The 21,799-nt window shown below is 40.5% G+C and overlaps 1 protein-coding gene across 2 annotated transcripts in view; it reads left to right on the top strand.

The window, feature by feature from the left end:
• The window catches only part of PRDM4 (PR/SET domain 4), a 28,346-nt gene extending 26,107 nt beyond the window's left edge, over nt 1-2,239 (top strand). For both annotated transcript variants that reach the window (XM_030821316.1, XM_030821315.1), the window contains exon 12: nt 615-2,239. In XM_030821316.1, coding sequence (XP_030677176.1) covers nt 615-927 — 313 coding nt within the window. In that variant the 3' untranslated portion in view covers nt 928-2,239. The remainder of the gene's footprint in view (nt 1-614) is intronic.
• The last annotated feature ends 19,560 nt before the right edge of the window (nt 2,240-21,799 follow it).

Here is a 21,799-nt window from a genome sequence, read left to right as displayed (position 1 = left end):
TCTATAGTCCCAGGTACTTGGGAGGCTGAGGCGGACAGATCACTTGAGCCCAGAAGTTCAAGGCTGTAGTGCATGATGATCACACCTGTGAATAGCCATTGCACTCCAGCCTGGGCAACATAGTGGGACCCTGTCTCTAAAAAATAATAATAACAATATAAAAACGTTCATAGCACTCTTGCTCGTGATAATAAAAAACTGGAAACCACCAAAATATTCATTAGCTAGAGACAAATCCAGTACCATAGATAAGTTGTGGTATATTTGTATATTTGTAAATAGTATACAGCAGTGGAAGGGAACAAACAACTGATACAGCAGCTTGAATGAATTTTATAAGCATCATACTGAGAGAATGCAGCAAGACAAAAGAAATATCTATAGAATTTACATAGAATTCGAGAATTTACATTGTATTCTAAAACAGGCAAAATCAGCCTACCACTGTTTTAAACTGTACACGTTTTATGAGTCTTCTGTATATCGCCCATGCAAAAGCCTGATTCAGAAGGATAGAGCTGCTCTGACAAAGGCCTGCGGCTATGAAGAATAAGTGTTGCCTCAGTTGTTATTTGTAACCCCAAATCAAATGTGTTTTCTTGTGTTCCTCTTAGAGAACGCCAGATCAAGTGTCCCAAGTGTGATAAGCTGTTCTTGAGAACAAATCACTTAAAGAAGCATCTCAATTCTCATGAAGGAAAACGGGATTATGTCTGTGAAAAATGTACAAAGGCTTATCTAACCAAATACCATCTCACCCGCCACCTGAAAACCTGCAAAGGGCCCACCTCCAGTTCATCAGCACCAGAGGAGGAAGAAGAGGATGACTCAGAAGAGGAAGATCTAGCAGACTCTGTGGGGACAGAAGACTGTAGGATTAACAGTGCTGTGTATTCAGCGGATGAGTCTCTTTCTGCACATAAATAAAAGGAAAAGAAACAAGCTATTTTGGATGAAAATGCAAATGGAAAAATACACATAACGAGTTATCTGCTATAATGGTTTTTATATAAAATGGTTCCTGATTTATTTTCAGCCAATAATCAAAACAGACTGGGAATGAATAAAGCACTTACAGAAGAGTATCCTAATGAAAACACTTTAAAACAGATTGGGAAAACTGAGCATGTGTCCTATTTTAAGTGGTGGACTAGGAGAGAAGTGTGAGCTTCTGAGGTCTTTATTTACATGATAATCTGGGAGATGCATTTATGCCTGAATCAAAGCTGCCTTCTGCTCAAACAAATCAGATTTATTTCACATTCTTCCATTATTCCATTTTCCTGCTGGTCCTGTGACTTGGTAACATTCTAAACTTGGTCCTTGCCCCATAGCCATCCTTATTGCTGATTGTGTTTTATGCAGACTCTTGTGACTTATACTCACCACAGAATGGATTGGGACACAGTGGCATAAGTGTGCTACTTGGCAGCCAGTAAGTTTAAAGCAGGACCTGCCTTAACTGCTCCTGGCCACTTGGGAGTTTAGGGTAGATCTTGCTTTCCAAAGTTTCGGCAGGTGCCTGGAGGGCACGGCAGTCAGTCAGTAGTCAATGATGGAGAGAACAAGAGGAGAGATGCCTGGCCTCTGCCCAAGAAATTAGCTTTGATGGAAGCCTGAGCAAGTCACCTGGTTATTGTGACATGGAGATCTTTGTAGGTTTAGACATGGCTCTCTCTCCAGTAAACTTCCAGCCATTCAGACAAAGGGGGCCTGGAGATACAGAGAGCCCAGATAATGCCTGCTGGATTGTCTCCTGACGAGTACATGTGGACTCACCTGAGGAAGGGAAGGAAGGGAATAATCTTTTATATTTCATTTACCTTATGAAAAGTGTTAAAACATTGCCAACTCAAAATAACAAATTATTCAATGCATGTGCAAAGTTAGGTCTTCCCAGTTGTCTCAGTGCTGAGGAACCTCATCAGAGAAGCATGGAAGATGCCAAAGGATTTTTGGAAGGTAAAGAAGGCTAAATGGTGACCACATGGGCCTGTTTTCAGGGTCCCAGCTTAGTTAAGTCACCCATGCACATCCAGCGTTTTTCAGAAGCAGACCCCCCCTTAAGTTGACAGGGTTGATGGAACATGCTCTCCTGCTCAAGGCACAACCTCTGGACTGGAGTAGAGGACTCTGGTTGGAAGGTTTTGCTGCTAATATATTTATGGAATGAATGTATTTCATTCAAATCTGTATTCCTCTAGGAAGGATTAAAATTAAACTTTTTTAAAATACAGGATTCCTCTGGTAGTCTTGTTTTATGGAGGAAGGAGATGAGTGAATCTTCTAGGGAAAGTCAAGTACAATTTGAATCTTTCTGAGGTTAGAAGGAGAGAGCATTTCTAGAGTATTTCAGCTTTCGAGATCATATTCTTATTGTTTCTGCTGTTAGTGCTTAGACAAACTGCTTCCTGTGCTTCCAACCCTCTTCTGCCCTCTTCCTGCCTAAGGTATGCCTTTACTCTGTTACCTCCTTGGAGAAATGTGGCAGGTCTGCAGTGGAGGGTTGGGGGATGTGTTGTGGATGGTTAGGGGTGGCTGCTGACACTGGGTCGTGATGCCTCCCTCAGGGCAGCTCTGGTTCCTAGGGCAGCTTCAAACAGCCTTTTGCCAAAGGCATCCAGCTAGCAGGCTACCTCATTCCCAGGAAACCACCGGTACTGCGACTCTAAGCTCCCTTTCTTCCTTTATCTCAGTAGCACACACTGGGTTAATTTCCTTCATTCCCAAGACTGAAATGATGCCCAAGATAGTTACGCCTAGTGTCACAGGAACACAAACAGCAGAGGAAGCTTGGAAACCTTTTTATTGAAAATATAGCTGTTAGTATTTAGTATTTACAACTGTCTCCATTTTTTTACATCTTAATTTTAAATTCTAAGTCATTTTCACAATATGAATAAATGAGTAAGTGCCCTTTGACACGAATGTTTTCAGCCCTTTCTGCCCATTTTGGGTGGCCTTGCTGCTGTTACGTAAATGGTCATGGTGAGAGGCAGGATGTGTATGTAGGCTCTGGAGCCCTGCAGAATGTTCTCTAGTGTGGGCTTTGCTGTGTGATGAAGGTTTGTAACCTTGGCCAAGTTATGTAAGCTCTCTATGCCTCTTCCCTTAACTGTAGAGTATTAAGAGTGCCACTTCATTATACTATTTAGATGTTAAGTTCATACATGTCAGTGGCTCCCACAGTGCTCAACATAGAGTAAAACAGTAGCTGATATTCTTTAGTTTCCCATTAGTCTACATGTTTCATTTTAACATAGGTTTCTACACTAAAAAAATTGACGTATAGAATACCCAAGAAGCCCTGATTTTAGTAATATAAAACTGGAATAATTTGAGTTTTCAAGGCCAAAGCCTATAAACTAGTTCAGAGTATTCTTGTAGCTCACTGTATGCTTGGCATTTCCTTCTCAAAAAGGTGAGTTGCTCATAATCCTGGCATTTTTGTTGTGCTGAGATTCTCAGAGGGCAAAGAGGTAACAGGAACTAGAGTCTTCATCAGCCTTTTCACGCTTGACCTGTGTCCCTGCTTTCTAGTAAACACTCCTTTACCTGTGTCCCAAGAAGCATAAACATGCCAGAAGCTGTCAGCCCCTCATCAAGTATGTAAACATGATGATCTGATCACCAAACTTGGAGGCACACACTAAGGAATGACATATCTCCATATACACAAGTGATTATGGTCTGTTACGGGTGAACACACTGCCTCCTGCCAACACCACCAGATTCATATGATGAAGTCCTAACCTCCAGTAATCTTAAAATGTGACTGTAGTTGGAGATACGGTTTTTAAAGAAGGAATTAAGTTAAAATGAAGTCCTTAAGTTAGGACCTAACCCAATGTGACTGGTGTTCTTAGAAAAAGAAAATTTGGACAAAGCCTTATACAGAGGGAAGATGATGTGGAGACAGGGAGAAGACATCTCCAAGCCCAAGGAAAGAGGCCTGGAACAGGTCCTTCCCTCACAGCCCTCTGAACGGTCCTGCCATTGCTTTGATCTCAGACTTCCAGCCTCCAGAACTGGGAGACGATACATTTCTGTTTAGTCTACCCAGTCCATGGCAATTTGTTGTGGCAGCCCTGGCAAACTACACAGTCTAACCAGGTACACGCTCTTGATAATGATTGCTTAAAGAGGAGCAGCTTCCAGTATAGTGACTTCAGTTTAACCCCAGCTTTACAGGTTAGCATGAGCAATATAAAGGCAGGCACCATTTCTAGTGGTGTATATTGCCACCAGCAAATTTCCCTACTACTGAAAGGGATGAAACCACTCCTTAACAGCTTTTTTGCTCCTTAGCTTTTCTTGTATATGCACATTGAGGATCATTAGGCACTCAGGCCTGTGTAGTCCTCAGACAAGGAGAATGTTCTTTTCAAAAACCATTTATTAAGTCCTGGTACACTTTAAGGCATTGTAGGGGGAACAGAAAAATGACTAGGGCCCTGCTCCTGCCTTTGGATACAGGTGATCTGCCCGCCTCGGCCTTCCAAAGTGCTGGGATTACAGGCATGCGCCACTGTGCCTGGCCCAGGCTACAAGTCTTTAAAGGAAATCACATAAACCCTAAACTATTCCATTTAGACAACGCATATTTGTATCTACAAGTTAGGGAGCACATGGAGAGCATGCTTTGTTCTTTGTGTTTTCTGCCCCCTGCACCTGCCTCCTTACCCTGCAGCACATCTTATGCTGCTACATACTTGCTGAGGCTCAGGCTGGGCATGGGCTTTGGGGTTGGGCAAGCATCAAGTTCAGTTTAGGGCCAGATTTGGGAAAGAAAAATCACCTAAGGTGAAAGTCACTTACTTTGGGAAATTTTACTTCTTGAATGATCTGTTAATTGGTCAATAGACACAACTTCTGGCCCCTCTTAGCTAGCACTGCCCAGGCCCTTGTGACAAATTTGCTTGCAAATATGCTTTCTAGTGGTAGGTAGTACATTTTAGTTTACTGTTTTACTCCTCATTGGGCATTATAAAAGTAGGCTTTACCCTCAATTGTCTAGATGTTGAAAATGAAGTTCAGAAAAATTACACTTTTCACACCTGTAATCCCAGCACTTTGGGAGGCAGGTGGATCACCTGAAGTCAGGAGTTCCAGACCAGCTTGGCCAACATGGTAAAAACCCGTCTCTACTAAAAATACAAAAATTAGCTGGGCATGGTGGTGGGTGCCTGTAAATTCCAGCTACTCAGGAGGCTGAGGCAGGAGAATCACTTGAACCCAGCAGGTGGAGGTTGCAGTGAGCCAAGATTGTGACACCGCACTCCAGCCTGGGCAACAGAGCGAGGCTCTATCTCAAAAAAAAAAAAAAAAAAAAAATACAGTTTGTTGCATTTCATATTCAGTGATTTGCTGCCTGGGAGCACTTTTTAAAAATGCCTATATTTCTCTTCCAGGGCTCTCTTCCATGTTAATCTACATGAAACATTATTTAGACGCTGCTGTTGTTCTGACACCTCATTTCAGGATGCATCACACTGCTGCTTACACTTAGTTGCATATTTGCACTGGGGTTGTGAAATCTATTTTTTATAAGCAAGGAACACCTTTGTGGGTCATTGCTCTTAGTTGATTAGAGCCAACTACCACTCAGTTATGACAAGTGAATTATTCAAAAGCATATGAGATGACATAATATTCTGTTAAGGGACTTATTCAAGATGCCTGACCCAGATGTGCTGTAGCAAAAAGAAAGGGAGCCAGGCTACTTTGCATCTAAAATTCCCACTGTGCCAGTGGGCAAATAGTATGTTTCATAGCAAGAGAAAAGCAGGATGGTCTATTCATCCAGCATTGTTTGTTTTCTTTGGGAAAGGAACATGTTAGACTTTAAGGGCTGGAGAGGTGTGTATTTAAGGAGAAGCAATGGCTTGTGACCAGGAAATTCAATTTTAAGCTGAGAAGTAACCATTCGAAAGAAGGGAACAGAACTCGAGTAACTTACTTAAGTTTATTATATGTTAAGTCCTTTAACTTCACAATAACCTTGTAGGGTAGGTTTTAATATCCTTGTTTTACTGAGGCCACAGAATGTCCCAGAAGTTAATGCAGTTACTGAAGTGTGAGATTGGAAAGTAAGGCCTCCTAGCTCTGCATTCGATGCTTTTTCTACTGTATTCTGTGGAATAGAGTTATTAGTATGATTACGGAAAAGTCATCTAGCTTGGGTGGCTCAGTACTCTCATTTTGGTGGTTGATAATAATCAAGTTTTTTAAATTGATTAATAAGACTTGAGAAATGCCCTGAGACTATGAATGTATGGTTGCTTGCTGTGAATGCTGGGAAAAGACACTGAATATATCAAGTGGTAAGGCATCCCAGTTAGCTAGATTTTTGTAACACAAAGCAAAATCCTATTACTTCATACTAAATCTAATGAGGAGCTGGGTGCGGTGGCTCACACCTGTAATCCCAGCACTTTTGGAGGCCGAGGCGGGTGGATTTCTTGAGGCCAGGATTTCAAGATCAGCCTGGTGAAAACCCGCCTTTACTAAAAACACAAAAATTAGCCAGGTGTGGTGGTACATGCCTGTAATCCAGCTAGTCAGGAGGCTGAGGCAGGAGAATCACTCAAGCCCAAGAAGTGGAGGCTGCAGTGAGTGGAGATCACTCCACTGCACTCCAGTCTGGGCAATGGAACGAGACTGTGTCTGAAAAAGAAAGAAAAGAATCTAATGAGGGAGACTACTAAGCAAGTAATTACAAAATTTTAAAAGGAGTAAAGACAAATTACATTGTAACACAGCAGGGGTATCTTATGCAGGCTATGGAGATGAGGGGAGTCTTCTCAAAGGAAATGACTTTTTTATTACACTTTAAGTTGTAGGGTACATGTGCACAATGTGCAGGTTTGTTATATATGTATACATGTGCCATGTTGGTGTGCCGCACCCATTAACTCGTCATTTACATTAGGTATATCTCCTAATGCTATCCCTCCCCACTCCCCCCAGCCCACGACAGGCCCCAGTGTGTGATGTTCCCCTTCCTGTGTCCAAGTGTTCTCATTGTTCAATTCCCATCTGTGAGTGAGAACATGCAGTGTTTGATTTTCTGTCCTTGCGATAGTTTGCTGAGAATGATGGTTTCCAGCTTCATCCATGTCCCTACAAAGGACATGAAGTCATCCTTATTATGACTGCATAGTATTCCATGGTGTATATGTGCCATATTATCTTAATCCAGTCTATCATTGTTGGACATTTGGGTTGGTTGCAAGTCTTTGCTATTGTGAATAGTGCCACAATAAACATATGTCTACATGTGTCTTTATAGCAGCATGATTTATAATCCTTTGGGTATATACCCAGTAATGGGATGGCTGGGTCAAATGGTATTTCTAGTTCTAGATCCTTGAGGAATCACCACACTGTCTTCCACAATGGTTGAACTAGTTTACACTCCCACCAACAGTGTAAAAGTGTTCCTATTTCTCCACATCCTCTCCAGCACCTGTTGTTTCCTAACGTTTTAATGATCACCATTCTAACTGGTGTGAGATGGTATCTCATTGTGGTTTTGATTTGCATTTCTCTGATGGCCAGTGATGTTGAGCATTTTTTCATGTGTTTTTTGGCTGCATAAATGTCTTCTTTTGAGAAGTGTCTGTTCATATCCTTCGCCCACTTTTTGATGGGGTTGTTTGTTTTTTTCTTGTAAATTTGTTTGAGTTCTTTGTAGATTCTGGATATTAGCCCTTTGTCAGATGAGTAGGTTGCAAAAATTTTCTCCCATTCTGTAGGTTGCCTGTTCACTCTGATGATGGTTTCTTTTGCTGTGCAAAAGTTCTTTAGTTTAATTAGATCCCATTTGTCAATTTTGTCTTTTGTTGCCATTGCTTTTGGTGTTTTAGACATGAAGTCCTTGCCCATTCCTATGTCCTGAATGATATTGCCTAGGTTTTCTTCTAAGGGTTTTTATGGTTTTGGGTCTAACATTTAAGTCTTTAATTCATCTGGAATTAATTTTTGTGTAAGGTGTAAGGAAGGGATCCAGTTTCAGTTTTCTACATATGGCTGACCAGTTATCCCAGCACCATTTATTAAATAGGGAATCCTTTCCCCATTTCTTGTTTTTGTCAGGTTTATCAAAGATCAGATGGTTGTAGATGTGTGGCATTATTTCTGAGGGCTCTGTTCTGTTCCATTGGTCTATATCTCTGTTTTGGTTACCAGTACCATGCTGTTTTGGTTACTGTAGCCTTGTAGTATAGTTTGAAGTCAGGTAGCGTGATGCCTCCAGCTTTGTTCTTTTGGCTTAGGATTGACTTGGCAATGTGGGCTCTTTTTTGGTTCCATATGAACTTTAAAGTACTTTTTTCTAATTCTGTGAAGAAAGTCATTGGTAGCTTGATGGGGATGGCATTGAATCTATAAATTACCTTGGGCAATATGGCTATTTTCACGATATTGATTCTTCGTATCCATGAGCATGGAATGTTCTTCCATTTGTTTGTGTCCTCTTTTATTTCATTGAGCAGTGGTTTGTAGTTCTCCTTGAAGAGGTCCTTCACATTCCTTGTAAGTTGGATTCCTAGGTATTTTATTCTCTTTGAAGCAATTGTGAATGGGAGTTCACTCATGATTTGGCTGTTTGTCTGTTATTGGTGTATAAGAATGCTTGTGATTTTTGCACATTGACTTTTGTATCCTGAGACTTTGCTGAAGTTGCTTATCAGCTTAAGGAGATTTTGGGCTGAGGCAATGGGGTTTTCTAGGTATACAATCATGTCATCTGCAAACAGGGACAATTTGACTTCCTCTTTTCCTAATTGAATACCCTTTATTTCTTTCTCCTGCCTGATTGCCCTGGCCAGAACTTCCAACACTATGTTGAATAGGAGTGGTGAGAGAGGGCATCCATGTCTTGTGCCCGTTTTCACGGGGAATGCTTCCAGTTTTTGCCCATTCAGTATGATATTGGCTGTGGGGTTGTCATAAATAGCTCTTATTATTTTGAGATACATCCCATCAATACCTAATTTATTGAGAGTTTTTAGCATGAAGGCTGTTGAATTTTGTCAAAGGGCTTTTCTGCATCTATTGAGATAATCATGTGGTTTTTGTCTTTGGTTCTGTTTATATGATGGATTACGTTTATTGATTTGTGTATGTTGAACCAGCCTTGCATCCCAGGGATGAAGCCCACTTGATCATGGTGGATAAGCTTTTTGATGTGCTGCTGGATTAGGTTTTCCAGTATTTTATTGAGGATTTTTGCATCGGTGTTCATCAAGGATAGGTCTAAAGTTCTCTTTTTTTTGTTGTGTCTCTGTCAGGCTTTGGTGTCAGGATGATGCTGGCCTCATAAAATGAGTTAGGGAGGATTCCCTCTTTTTCTGTTGACTGGAGTAGTTTCAGAAGGAATGGTACCAGCTCCTCCTTGTACCTCTGGTAGAATTCGGCTGTGAATCCATCTGGTCCTGGACTTTTTTTGGTTGGTAAGCTATTAATTATTGCCTCAATTTCAGAGCCTGTTATTGGTCTATTTGGAGATTCAACTTCTTCCTGGTTTAGTCTTGGGAGGGTGTATGTGTCCAGGAATTCATCCATTTCTTCTAGATTTTCTAGTTTATTTGCATAGAAGTGTTCATAGTATTCTCTGATGGTAGTTTGTATTTCTGTGGGATCGGTGTGATATCCCCTTTATCATTTTTTATTGTGTCTATTTGATTCTTCTCTCTTTTCTTCTTTATTAGTCTTGCTAGTGGTCTATCAGTTTTGTGGATCTTTTCAAAAAAACCAGCTCCTGGATTCACTGATTTTTTGAAGGGTTTTTTGTGTCTCTATCTCCTTCAGTTCTGCTCCGATCTTAGTTATTTCTTGCCTTCTGCTAGCTTTTGAATGTGTTTGCTCTTGCTTCTCTAGTTCTTTTAATTGTGATGTTAGGGTGTCAATTTTAGATCTTTCCTGCTTTCTCTTGTGGGCATTTAGTGCTATCAGTTTCCCTCTACACACTGCTTTGAATGTGTCCCAGAGATTCTGGTATGTTGTGTCTTTGTTCTCGTTGGTTTCAAAGAACATCTTTATTTCTGCCTTCATTTTGTTATGTACCCAGTAGTCATTCAGGAGCAGGTTGTTCAGTTTCCATGTAGTTGAGCGGTTTTGAGTGAGTTTCTTAATCCTGACTTACAGTTTGATAGCACTGTGGTCTGAGAGACAGTTTGTTATAATTTCTGTTCTTTTACATTTGCTGAGGAGTGCTTTACTTCCAACTATGTGGTCAATTTTAGAATAAATGTGATGTGGTGCTGAGAAGAATGTATATTCTGTTGATTTGGGGTGGAGAGTTCTGTAGATGTCTATTACGTCTGCTTGGTGCAGAGCTGAGTTTAATTCCTGGATATCCTTGTTAATTTTCTGTCTCATTGATCTGTCTAATGTTGACAATGGGGTGTTAAAGTCTCCCATTATTATTGTGTGGGAGTCTAAGTCTCTTTCTAGGTCCCTAAGGACTTGCTTTATGAATCTGGGTGCTCCTGTATTGAGTGCATATATATTTATGATAGTTAGCTCTTCTTGATGAATTGATCCCTTTACCATTATGTAATGGCCTTCTTTGTCTCTTTTGATCTGTGTTGGTTTAAAGTCCGTTTTATCAGAGACTAAGATTGCAACCCCTGCCTTTTTTTGTTTTCCATTTGCTTGGTAGATCTTCCTCCATCGCTTTATTTTGAGCCTATGTGTATCTCTGCACGTGAGATGGGTCTCCTGAATACAGCACACTGATGGATCTTTACTCTTTATCCAGTTTGCCAGTCTGTGTCTTTTAATTGGAGCATTTAGCCCATTTACATTTAAGGTTAATATTGTTGTGTGTGAATGTGATCCTGTCATTATGATGTTAGCTGGTTATTTTGCTCGTTAGTTGATGCAGTTTCTTCCTAGCCTCGATGGTCTTTACAATTTGGCATGTTTTTGCAGTGGCTGGTACTGGTTGTTCCTTTCCATATTCAGTGCTTCCTTCAGGAGCTCTTTTAGGGCAGGCCTGGTGGTGACAAAATCTCTCCGCATTTGCTTGTCTGTAAAGCATTTTATTTCTCCTTCACTTATGAAGCTTAGTTTGGCTGGATATGAAATTCTGGGTTGAAAATTCTTTTCTTTAAGAATGTTGAATATTGGCCCCTACTCTCTTCTGGCTTATAGAGTTTCTGCTGAGAGTTCCGCTGTTAGTCTGATGGGCTTCCCTTTGTGGGTAACCCGACCTTTCTCTCTGGCTGCCCTTAACATTTTTCCCTTCATTTCAACTTTGGTGAATCTGACAATTATGTGTCTTGGAGTTGCTCTTCTCGAGGAGTATCTTTGTGGCATTCTCTGTATTTCCTGAATTTGAATGTTGGCCTGCCTTGCTAGGTTGGGGAAGTTCTCCTGGATAATATCTTGCAGAGTGTTTTCCAGCTCGGTTCCATTCTCCCCATCACTTTCAGGTACACCAATCAGACGTAGATTTGGTCTTTTCACATAGTCCCATATTTCTTGGAGGCCTTGTTTGTTTCTTTTTACTCTTTTTTCTCTAAACTTCTCTTCTCGCTTCATTTCATTCATTTGATCTTCAATCACTGATACCCTTTCTTCCAGTTGATTGAATCAGCTACTGAAGGCTGTGCATTCATCACGTAGTTCTCGTGCCGTGATTTTCAGCTCCATCAGGTCATTTAAGGACTTCTCTACACTGGTTATTCTGGTTAGCTATGTGTCTAATCTTTTTTCTAGGTTTTTAGCTTCTTTGCGATGGGTTCAAACTTTGTCCTTTAGCTAGAAGTTTGATCGTCTGAAGCCTTCTCTCAACTCGTCAAAGTCATTCTCCGTCTAGCTTTTTGCCGTTGTGGCGAGGAGCTGCGTTCCTTTGGAGGGGGAGAAGTGTTCTGACTTTTAGAATTTTCAGCTTTTCTGCTCTGTTTTTACCCCATCTTTGTGGTTTTATCTACCTTTGGTTTTTGATGATGGTGATGTACAGATGTGTTTTGATGTGGATGTCCTTTCTGTTTGTTAGTTTTCCTTCTAACAGTCAGGACCCTCAGCTGCAGGTCTGTTGGAGTTTTCTGGAGGTCCACTCCAGACCCCATTTGCCTGGGTATCAGCAGTGGAGGCTGCAGAACAGCAAATATTGCTGAACAACAAATGTTGCTGCCTGATCATTCCTCTGGAAGTTTTGCCTCAGAGGGGTACTCAGCTGTGTGAGGTGTCAGTCTGTCCCTACTGGCGGGTGCCTCCCAGTTAGGCTACTCGGGGATCAGGGACCCACTTGAGGAGGTAGTCTGTCCATTCTCAGATCTCAAACTCCGTGCTGGGAGAACTGCCACTCTCTTCAAAGCTCAGTTGGAAATGCAGAAATCACCCGTCTTCTGTGTCGCTCACGCTGGGAGCTGTACCTATTCGGCCATCTTGGAACCTCCCTACTCAGGAAATGACATTTAAACTGAACTTTAAAGGACGAATACAAGTTAGCCAGAGAAAAAGGAGTAAAGTTTTCCATATAAAAGGAAAAGCATGATAATTTGAATGTTAAAAGTTTATCAGAAATGTCTCAGCCTGGCAACAGAGCGAGACTCCGTCTCAAAAAAAAAAAAGGCAAATTTAAAAAAATAAATTTTTAAAAAACCAGTGAACTGGCTGGACACGGTTGCTCATGCCTATAATCCCAGCACTTGGGAGGCTGAGGTGGGTTCATCACGAGGTCAAGAGATCAAGACCATCCTGGCCAACATGGTGAAACCCTGTCTCTACTAAAAATACAAAAATTAGCTGGGCATGGTGGTGCACATCTGTAGTCCCAGCTACTCAGGAGGCTGAGGCAGGAGAATCGCTTGAACCTGGGAGGCAGAGGTTGCAGTGAGCTGAGATGGTGCCACTGCACTTCAGCCTGGCAATAGAACGAGACTCCATCTCAAAAAAAGACAAAAACAAAACAAAACAAAAAACAAAACCACCAGTGAACAATCCGCGAAGTGGTAAACTATTAGACATATATAGTTTCATTAAAGGGACATGACAATGTTGTCCTCTCCACAACTGTATTCCACATTGTACCAAAGATCCTAGTCAAGGAAATAAGACAGATAAACTGTCCCTTTTTGCAGACAATTATCAAGAAAATTAACTGAAAAACTGTAAGAACTGAGAGTTTAACAAGGTGCCCAGTACAAAGAGAGCATACACATTTTCATAGCTCTTCTATATGTTAGGAATAACAAACTGCAAAATATGAGAAAAGTGTCCTATCCGCCTTAGTATTAAACTCATAAAAACCTAGAAATAAATCCAGCAACTAGCAAAGTCTATATGAAAAGAGAATAAACTTCATTTGAAAGATATAAGAGAATGGGTGCTGTGGTTCATACCTGTAATTCCAACACTTTGGGAAACTGAGGCAGGAGAATTGCTTGAGGAATTCAAGACCAGTCTGGTTAACATAGTAAGACCTTGTCTCAACAAAAACTTTTAACATTAGCTGGGTGTGGTGGTGCGCACCTGTTGTCCTAGCTACTCCAGAGGCTGAGGTGAAGGATTGCATGAGCCAGGAATTTAAGGCTGCAGTGAGCTATGATTGCACCACTGTACTTCAGCCTGGGCTCCAGAGTTGAGCTCCTGTCTCTTTGGGAGGCCAAGGCTGGCAGATTGCCTGAGGTCAGGAGTTTGAGACCACTCTGGCCAACATGGTGAAACCCTGTCTCTACTAAAAATACAAAAAAAATTAGCTGTGTGTGGTGGCATGCACCTGTAATCCTAGCTACTCGGGAGGCTCAGGCAAGGGAATTGCTTGAACCAAGGAGGTGGAGGTTGCAGTGAGCCAAGATCACCCCACTGCACTCCATCCTGGGTGACAGAGCGAGACTCCATCTCAAAAAAAAAACAACAAAAGATGTAAAAGAACAATAAGCGGAAAGGTGACCCATGAACCTAAATGGAAAGATTCCATAGTATACAATTATTAAATTATTCCTTTATTACTGTAAATTCAATAACATGCCATTCAATATCTTAGAGATTTTTATGGAGCTTGACAAGTTCAAGTTCATTTGAAAAAGAAAGCATAAGAGAATAGCCAGGAATTTTTTGGGGAATGATGAACTATGAGGGGAACTTGTCCTATTGGGAACCAAAATACTAAGGCTATAGTAATTAAAATAATTGTTACAAATACCGAATGCATGCGGGGCTTAAAACCTAGATGACGGGTTGATAGGTGCAACAAACCACCATGGCACATGTTTACCTATGTAACAAACCTGAACATTCAGCATGTGTATCCCAGAACTTAAAATAAAAAATAATAATTGTTATTGGCATAGGAAATAACGCACTAGTACAGAATGGAAAGTCCAGAATAAGGTATATAGGTATAAATATATTGTATATAATATAAAGTTGGCATTTCAACCAGTAGAGAAAGAATGGACTATTCAATTAACAGTATTGGAACAATTTGCTGTCCGTTAGGTAAAACGTTACATTTTTACCTCAGACTACACACAAGTAAATTCCAGATGAATTTAAAGAGATAAATGCAAAACATTCACCAAGTATTTTTTAAATGCTGGGGTGGGGAAGGCTTTCCTAAAGACCTAAATTTATGACCAAAATTAAGACCCCAGTGATATACTGGAGAAAAACATGACTAACAAGCAGAATAGAAAAAAAGCACCTACAGATTAAGTTTTAAAAGCACAAAGCAGCAAAAGATATAAACAGGCAAGCCATCAAAGAAAAAATACAATAGACAATAGAACATGAAAACATACTCCACCTCATGAGTAATAAGAAAGTGCAATTGTATTGTTTTTGGCCAAAGCCGCAAAGATTTAGAAGTCTTAACCTGGGTTTAAGGGAAAGGAAACGCTTTAAAAAAAAAAACAAAAAACTTTTAATTACTTTTCTTTTTCACTAAATTTATTCCCATGCCATAAGTTTTTGTTTCTTCATTTTTTTCTGGGATCTCTTTTGCTTCTGGGAAGCTTCCTTTTCTGGTTTCGGATTTGTTCCTTTTCAGTGAGAATCATCTCGAAGAGCTCATGTGTGGGTTAATCTGACTGTGAGCTCTAGTTAAGTCCGGTGGTGCATCTTAGGTGCTTTGTTCACTTGGATATACTCAGTGACCAGAGAATCTACATCTAAGCCGTTAAGCTCAGCATTCCTCTCTGTATTTTTAAGCATGTGCAGCAAAAGTTCAGCAGTTTTTGGGGCCAGCAACCCTGTGTCCAGCCCCACTACTTGGCAGGGGCACACCTACCAAGTCCACCACTGTAACCTCGGAATGGTACACACTGCTTCTGAAAGGGACATATTTCAGATACTTGGTGGCTTTTCATATATGCATACCCTTGATGGCCTGGGCAGTTTCACGAGTGTTCTTAGTGAACATGAAGATTTGAACCTCTTGATTTGCATGATTTTGTGGGGTTTCCTGGGTCAAGTGACTAGAGAACCATTTTCACAGATCACCCCAGGTCGCTTAGGGGAAAGAGAGGAAATTTTTTAGTTGGAAGTATTAATTTGCAAAAACTCTTTTCAAAGGTCATTTGGCAATGTCCAAACAAATTTAGGAATTATATACCCTTTGATTCGGTAATTTCACTTTCAGAAATCTTATGGAAATGCTCATACATATGAAAAAAAATTATGTACAGGATCCTAGTCCTTTCTTATGGATGTGTGGTGAGGATAGAAAAATACACCAGTATTTTTAAGTGAAGATGGAAAAAATCTAAGTGTTCTCCAGAAAGGAAATGTTGGAGAAATTATGGCACACCCATACTGAGCAATACAATGCTGTCATTAAAAAGGATGAGGTAAAACCATATGTACTAACACAGGAGTATCTCCAAGACATATTGTTAAAAAGCCTGTTGTCTGATCATTTATTATCTATCCCTAGCTATATATTAACATGAATTATACAAGGGGCATGCTGTAGATGTCAATCCCCTTTATCATGCTTTCCTTACTGTAGAGTCTGGAAAGCCAATAACTGTTCTCCAGATCCCTTCAGAGCTGAGATTCCAAGCAAAACTAAAATTCCTCTAATTAGATGCACTCTTGTGAGACAAGATTCAGAACAATTACACAGGGAGAGAAGCAGGGCCTGAGGTATCTACTGTGCAGGCTTGGATATTACCAGTGAGGTATGGTTTTAGAGCTGGTGGTGATGGTGGATGGAGGCTTTCTGATGTGGTAGGTGACTTCTTGACCATTGAAGCAGCAGATGCACCTTGTGAGTTAATGTCTGTGGTATGGGATTAGGAGTCATTCCTAGAACTCAGCTTAGACTCCATTTTGTCAGCCTTTTCAGTGAGTGATTCCATGAGTGATCTATATTGCTCAGTAAATGCTTTTTGCTTAAACTAGCTAGAGGAGTTGTCTGAAAATAGTGCAGACAACAGATCCTTAAAGAAATGACATCTTGAACTACTTATCTGACCTGGCTGGTTTCAAGGCAGTGAGGATCCAGTTACTGTTAGAGGAGGGGAGACAGAATTGTACCTGGCAAGCATGGCTGGGACATAGGTTAGATTATCACCCATGATCACCTGCAATTAAATGTATCCATATCAATAAACAGTTTAAACTGTGTTTCTCCTTCCCTGGTCTAGAATCCTCAGAATCTTGCTGACACATATTCCTTAAGATTTTGCCAATACATTAAGAAATTCTTGCAATTCTGTTAATATGTAAACTTCCTTTTCCAAGGTTTGACTTTGGAATTATAGAGAATTTGAGTGTTTCACCTTGTCATAGGTCAGAAGCAATAAGAGGTGGTAGGAGTGGTAAATGAAGAGAATGGGGACTGTTTTAGAAGATAACTACCTGAGGTGTGGTCATTACAAGATATTCAAGAAAATCAGAACCATTCTCATTAGATAGGGGAGGAGCTACTTCTGTTGGCAGATCTTTGGGTTTTGGGTACTTGGTCATTGTAATGTTCTCAGATATCACCATTCTACTTTTGGGGTTTGCATGCTTTCTTCCAAAATAATCTAATTGTTATTTAAGAAACCTGCTGAAGCAGTGAATTCAACTTATCTTGTATATCAGTAACCTGCAGGATCAGACTCTTTTCTGGTTTTTCACTGTATAACCCTATGGCTACAGAGAGAAGAAATTATTTCAGGGCAGTCATGGAGCCAAACTCCCTGCTTCTTTGACCTAGCTAAACATGTCTGTTGTATATGAATAAGAAGTATGCTTCAATATTCAAATTTTCTATTTCTTCTAGTATCGGTTTTCCTAAGTTATATTTTTCTAGGAATTTGTCTATTTAATATACATTTTTAAATTTAATCACAAAAAATTGTTCATATCTTCTTACCGTTTAGTATCTATAGGGTTTGTAGTGATGTCCTCCTTTTCAAGTCTGATGTTAATAATTTGTGTTATGTTCACTATTGCTATAGGTTTATCAACTTTCTTAGTATTGTAAATAATCTATTTTTTCTTTGATGATTTTCTATATTGTATTTGTTGTCTATGACATTAATTTCTACTCTGTTATTTCCTTCTGTCCACATTTTTGGGTTTAAATTGCTGGTCTTTTTCTAACTTTTCTTTTCGGGGGGGTGGGGACAGGGTCTCACTTTTGTCACCCAGGCTGGAGTGCATGGCATGATCTTGGCTCACTGCAACCTCTGCCTCCTGGGTTAGAGCAATTCTCCTGCCTCAGTCTCCCGAGTAGCTGGGATTACAGGCACATGCTACCACACCCAGCTCATTTTTGTATTTTTGGTAGAGATGGGGTTTCACTATGTTGGCCAGGCTGGTCTCGAACTCCTGACTTCAGGTGATTGACTCACCTCGGCCTCCCAAAGTGCTGGGATGACAAGCATGAGCCATTGTGCCCGGCCTCCTTGCTTCTTTTGAATTAATCAAGTATTATTCCCTTTCTCCCCTTTTGGCTTTTTTCAGTACTCTTTTAGTAGTTCACCTAGAGATTACAACATGCATCCTTGATTTATTAGAGTGTAATAGTGATAGTTTTATCCCTTCCAAAACAATGCTGAGATCTTAGAATACCTTAACTCTATTTGTCTCCTTCTAGCCTTTTGTCAGGCATTTTAATCTTCCAGACATTTTAAGCCCTATACAACATTATTATTACTGTTTTCTGTGGTAATATTCACTTAAATTTACCCATGTTGATCATTATTCCTTCCTTCATTTCTGTATTCCCATCTGGGATCGTTTTCATTCTGCGTAATTTAGCCTAACTTTATTATTATTATTATTGTTGTTTGAGACAGGGTCTTACTCTGTTGCCCAGGCTGGAGTGCAATGGTGTGATCTTGGCTCACTGCAACCTCCACTTCCCATGCTCAAGCAGTCCTCCCACCTCAGCTTCTGAAGTAGCTGGGACTACAGGTGAGCGCCACCACAACCAGGTAATTTTTGTATTTTTTATAGAGATTTTTTATAGAAATGGGGTTTTGCCCAGGCTGGTCTTGAACTCCCAGGCTCAAACAATCTGCTTACTTTGGCCTCCCAAAATTCTGGAATTAAAGGTGTGAGCCATCATGCTCAGCCAGTGTCTTCATCTTTTTAAAGAAAGTATTTTACTTACCATAAAATTCACCCATTTTAAGTGTACAATCCATTGGTTTTTAGGATATTCAAAATAGTGCAACCATCACCACAATCCTATTTTAAATCACTTCCACCACCCAAAAAGATCCTTTTTGCTCATTTGCAGTCACACCCTATTCTCACTCCCAATCCCAGGAAATGATTAAGGTACTGTATGTATGGATTTGCCTTTTCCTCTGAAAACCTCATATAAATGGAATTATATAATATATGGCCTCATGTCCAACTTCTCTCATTTAGCATGTCTTAAAGGTTCATCTATGTTGCAGTATGTGTTAGTTCATTCCCTTTTATCACAGAACAGAAATCCATTTTATGGCTATCCTACATTTTGTTTATTCATTCACCCACTGATGAACATTTGGATTGTTTCCACTTTGGGGCTGTTAAGAATGACACTGCTGCTGAACATCTGCATATGTCTCTGTAAGGACATGTTTTGTTTCTCTTGGATATATACCAAGGAGTAGTTTCAGGTTCATAAACTTGTGTTTAACTTTAGCCATAATCTTTTTGGATATTACTTTCCCTCATCCTAGTCTGATTCCAGTTACACGTATGTTAGACTTTTGTACCACGCCTGATGCATCTTATACCTTTTTATATATACTTTTTACTCGTTGTATTTTAGTGTGGATATTTCCCATTGACCTACCCTCACATTCACTAATCCTTCTTCAACTCTAATGTTGCTAGTCTCATATATAAAATTCTCTTAAGTTCTAGAGTTCTCATTTAATTCTTTATAGATTCCAATTCCTTGATGATATATTCAATCTTATTTTTTCTTACATTTACCAATCCTGCCTATTTCAAAGTTCATGTCCAACATAAGTCCAATGTGTGACTCTATTTTTCTCATGGTGCTATTTCTTAGTATGCTTAGAAATGTTTGCTGGAATGCAAGAGATTGTGTATGAAAAACTAGAAGCTGTGGATGAAATTATCCTCTTCCAGGGAGGATTCACCCTGTCCTCTGTCAAACTAGAGCAGGGACACCTCAAACCCGTCAACAACTGAGCTTACTCAAGGCTGGGCTTCAGATTCCTAAAGTTAGCTCTACTGGTTTATCTCAACTTTTGGGGTATAGCCTTTGAGGGGTCACAATGAGAGAGCTTGGAGTGTTTTTAGAGACCTTCCTTTTTGAAATCAAGTTCAATTTTTGTTTTTGCTCTGCTGCTTTTCTCAGTTTTCTTACCTTGTACAACAAAAAATTGGTAAATGCCTAAGAAAATCAGCATAGTCACATGGGGTTAATTCTCTGCACATCCCTTCTCCCAGGATCTTTGCCCTCAAGTCCTGGCTGCCTTAGAAGCACTTCAGTGCCTTCAAATAGATGTTGCATGCCTCCTGTTCAGCTTTTGTTTAAGCTATACTGTCACATCTAGAAATGGAAGTATGAAACAAATTGTTTCTGAAACAAAATCTGGCTATTTGTTCTGACAGGATGTTTTAAAAGTACTTGAAAAGACCTCCCTTGGCCAGGCATGGTGGCTCACGCCTGTAATCCCAGCACTCTGGGAGGTGGCGCAGGCAATCACCTGAGGTCAGGAGTTTGAGACCGGCCTGGCCAACATGGTGAAGCCCCATCTCCACTAAAAATACAAAAATTAGCTGGGCATGGTGGCACATGCCTGTAATCCCAGCTACTCGGGAGGCTGAGGCAGGAGAATCGTTCAAACCTGCGAGGCGGAGGTTGCAGTAAGCCGAGACAATGCCATTGCACTCCAGCCTGGGCAACTCAACACACAGTCCAAAAAAACACACACAAAAGACAAACAAAAACCTCCTCCACCTAAAAGAATATGTAAGAGTATAGCATACATTTCATATACCACCTTTACTGAAAAGAGCTTCGTAAGATGTAGTTTGGGTTGTCCTGAAAAATTGAGGCCTTTAAGTTCTACCTGTATAATGCTCATAGAATATAGTATCATAGAAGTTGATATTTCTACTTTATAAACAATTGGTTTTGCAGAATCTGAATTCCCAGATATAATTAGCTGGCACCTGTGAATCTGAATTCCCAGATATAATTAGCTGGCACCTGCCTACATCTGGGCAATTATTTTTTGAGACGGAGTTTCGCTTCTGTTGCCCAGGCTGGAGTGCAATGGCGTGGTCTTGGCTCACTGCAATCTCTGCCTCCCAGGTTCAACTGATCCTCCTGCCTCAGTCTCCCAAGTAGCTGGGATTAACAGGCACCCACCACCACGCCCAGCTAATTTTTGTATTTATAGTAGAGACGGGGTTTTACCATGTTGGCCAGGCTGGTCTTGGACTCCTGACCTCGGATGACCCGCCCACCTTGGCCTCCCAAAGTGCTGGGATTACAGGCATGAGTCAACACGCCCAGCCATCTGGGTAAAATTGTTTAAAAGTTAGTATCAGGTTTTCACTTTGACAAATATGTTTGGCTCCGTGGCATTTCCATGTGCTATGTAATGAAAACACCAGTCACCAACAAACTACCAGTGGTGAAAATGTTACATGTCGTTCCCCTACTTTCTATGCTAGACAGGCATTCCAAGCCACACATCTTTGGGCTCAGATCTACCCACATTTAGGTGCAAAATGTACCCACAGTGGGAAGTGATATGGAACCCTTTCCTCAGTCAGTATGACACAATCGAGCCTCCTTTTACATTTATAATCTGGGCTTAGATTTTAATCCCCATGTTACCCAGTTCCCACAGCTTGACTACCCCTATTGCCTGTCTACTCAGATGTCTTACCCACTGCCTGCACTGGCTTTTAGCAGTAACTGCAGGTCCCGGCCAGCACTCTTCTGGTCCCAGGTGCTCAGATCTGCTCTAACCAACTACCTCAGAGGCACATTCTTTTGGCTCAGAAAACACCCCATGCTTAGCATTCATTGCACTAGCACTTTCAGGTTGGAAACTGAGGTGTCAACCTCATTTACCATTTGAAAATTTTGGTATTTATTAAATACAAATTCTTATTTTAGGCAGACCTATATGACTACATAAAGCAGTGGAAGTTATTTTGTATACGTAACTGGGTCTTTTCCTGAGAACGGAAAGTCCTGGGAAGATGCCTGTTTTATTCTTTGTAGAAGAAAACATCAAATTTGAGAGAGAATTAACCGAGTTTAAATCTATTAGAGGTCTCCCTCTGTTACTAATTTTTAGTGATATGGGCCTTATTTTAATACCTAAAAGCCAAATCAAAACAAAGAAACAGAATACTC

The sequence above is a fragment of the Nomascus leucogenys genome, chromosome 10 (assembly GCF_006542625.1).
Source record: "Nomascus leucogenys isolate Asia chromosome 10, Asia_NLE_v1, whole genome shotgun sequence".
Classification (NCBI taxonomy): domain Eukaryota; kingdom Metazoa; phylum Chordata; class Mammalia; order Primates; family Hylobatidae; genus Nomascus; species Nomascus leucogenys.
Note: the sequence above shows the minus strand (reverse complement) of the source record. Positions and strands in the feature narration are given on the sequence as shown.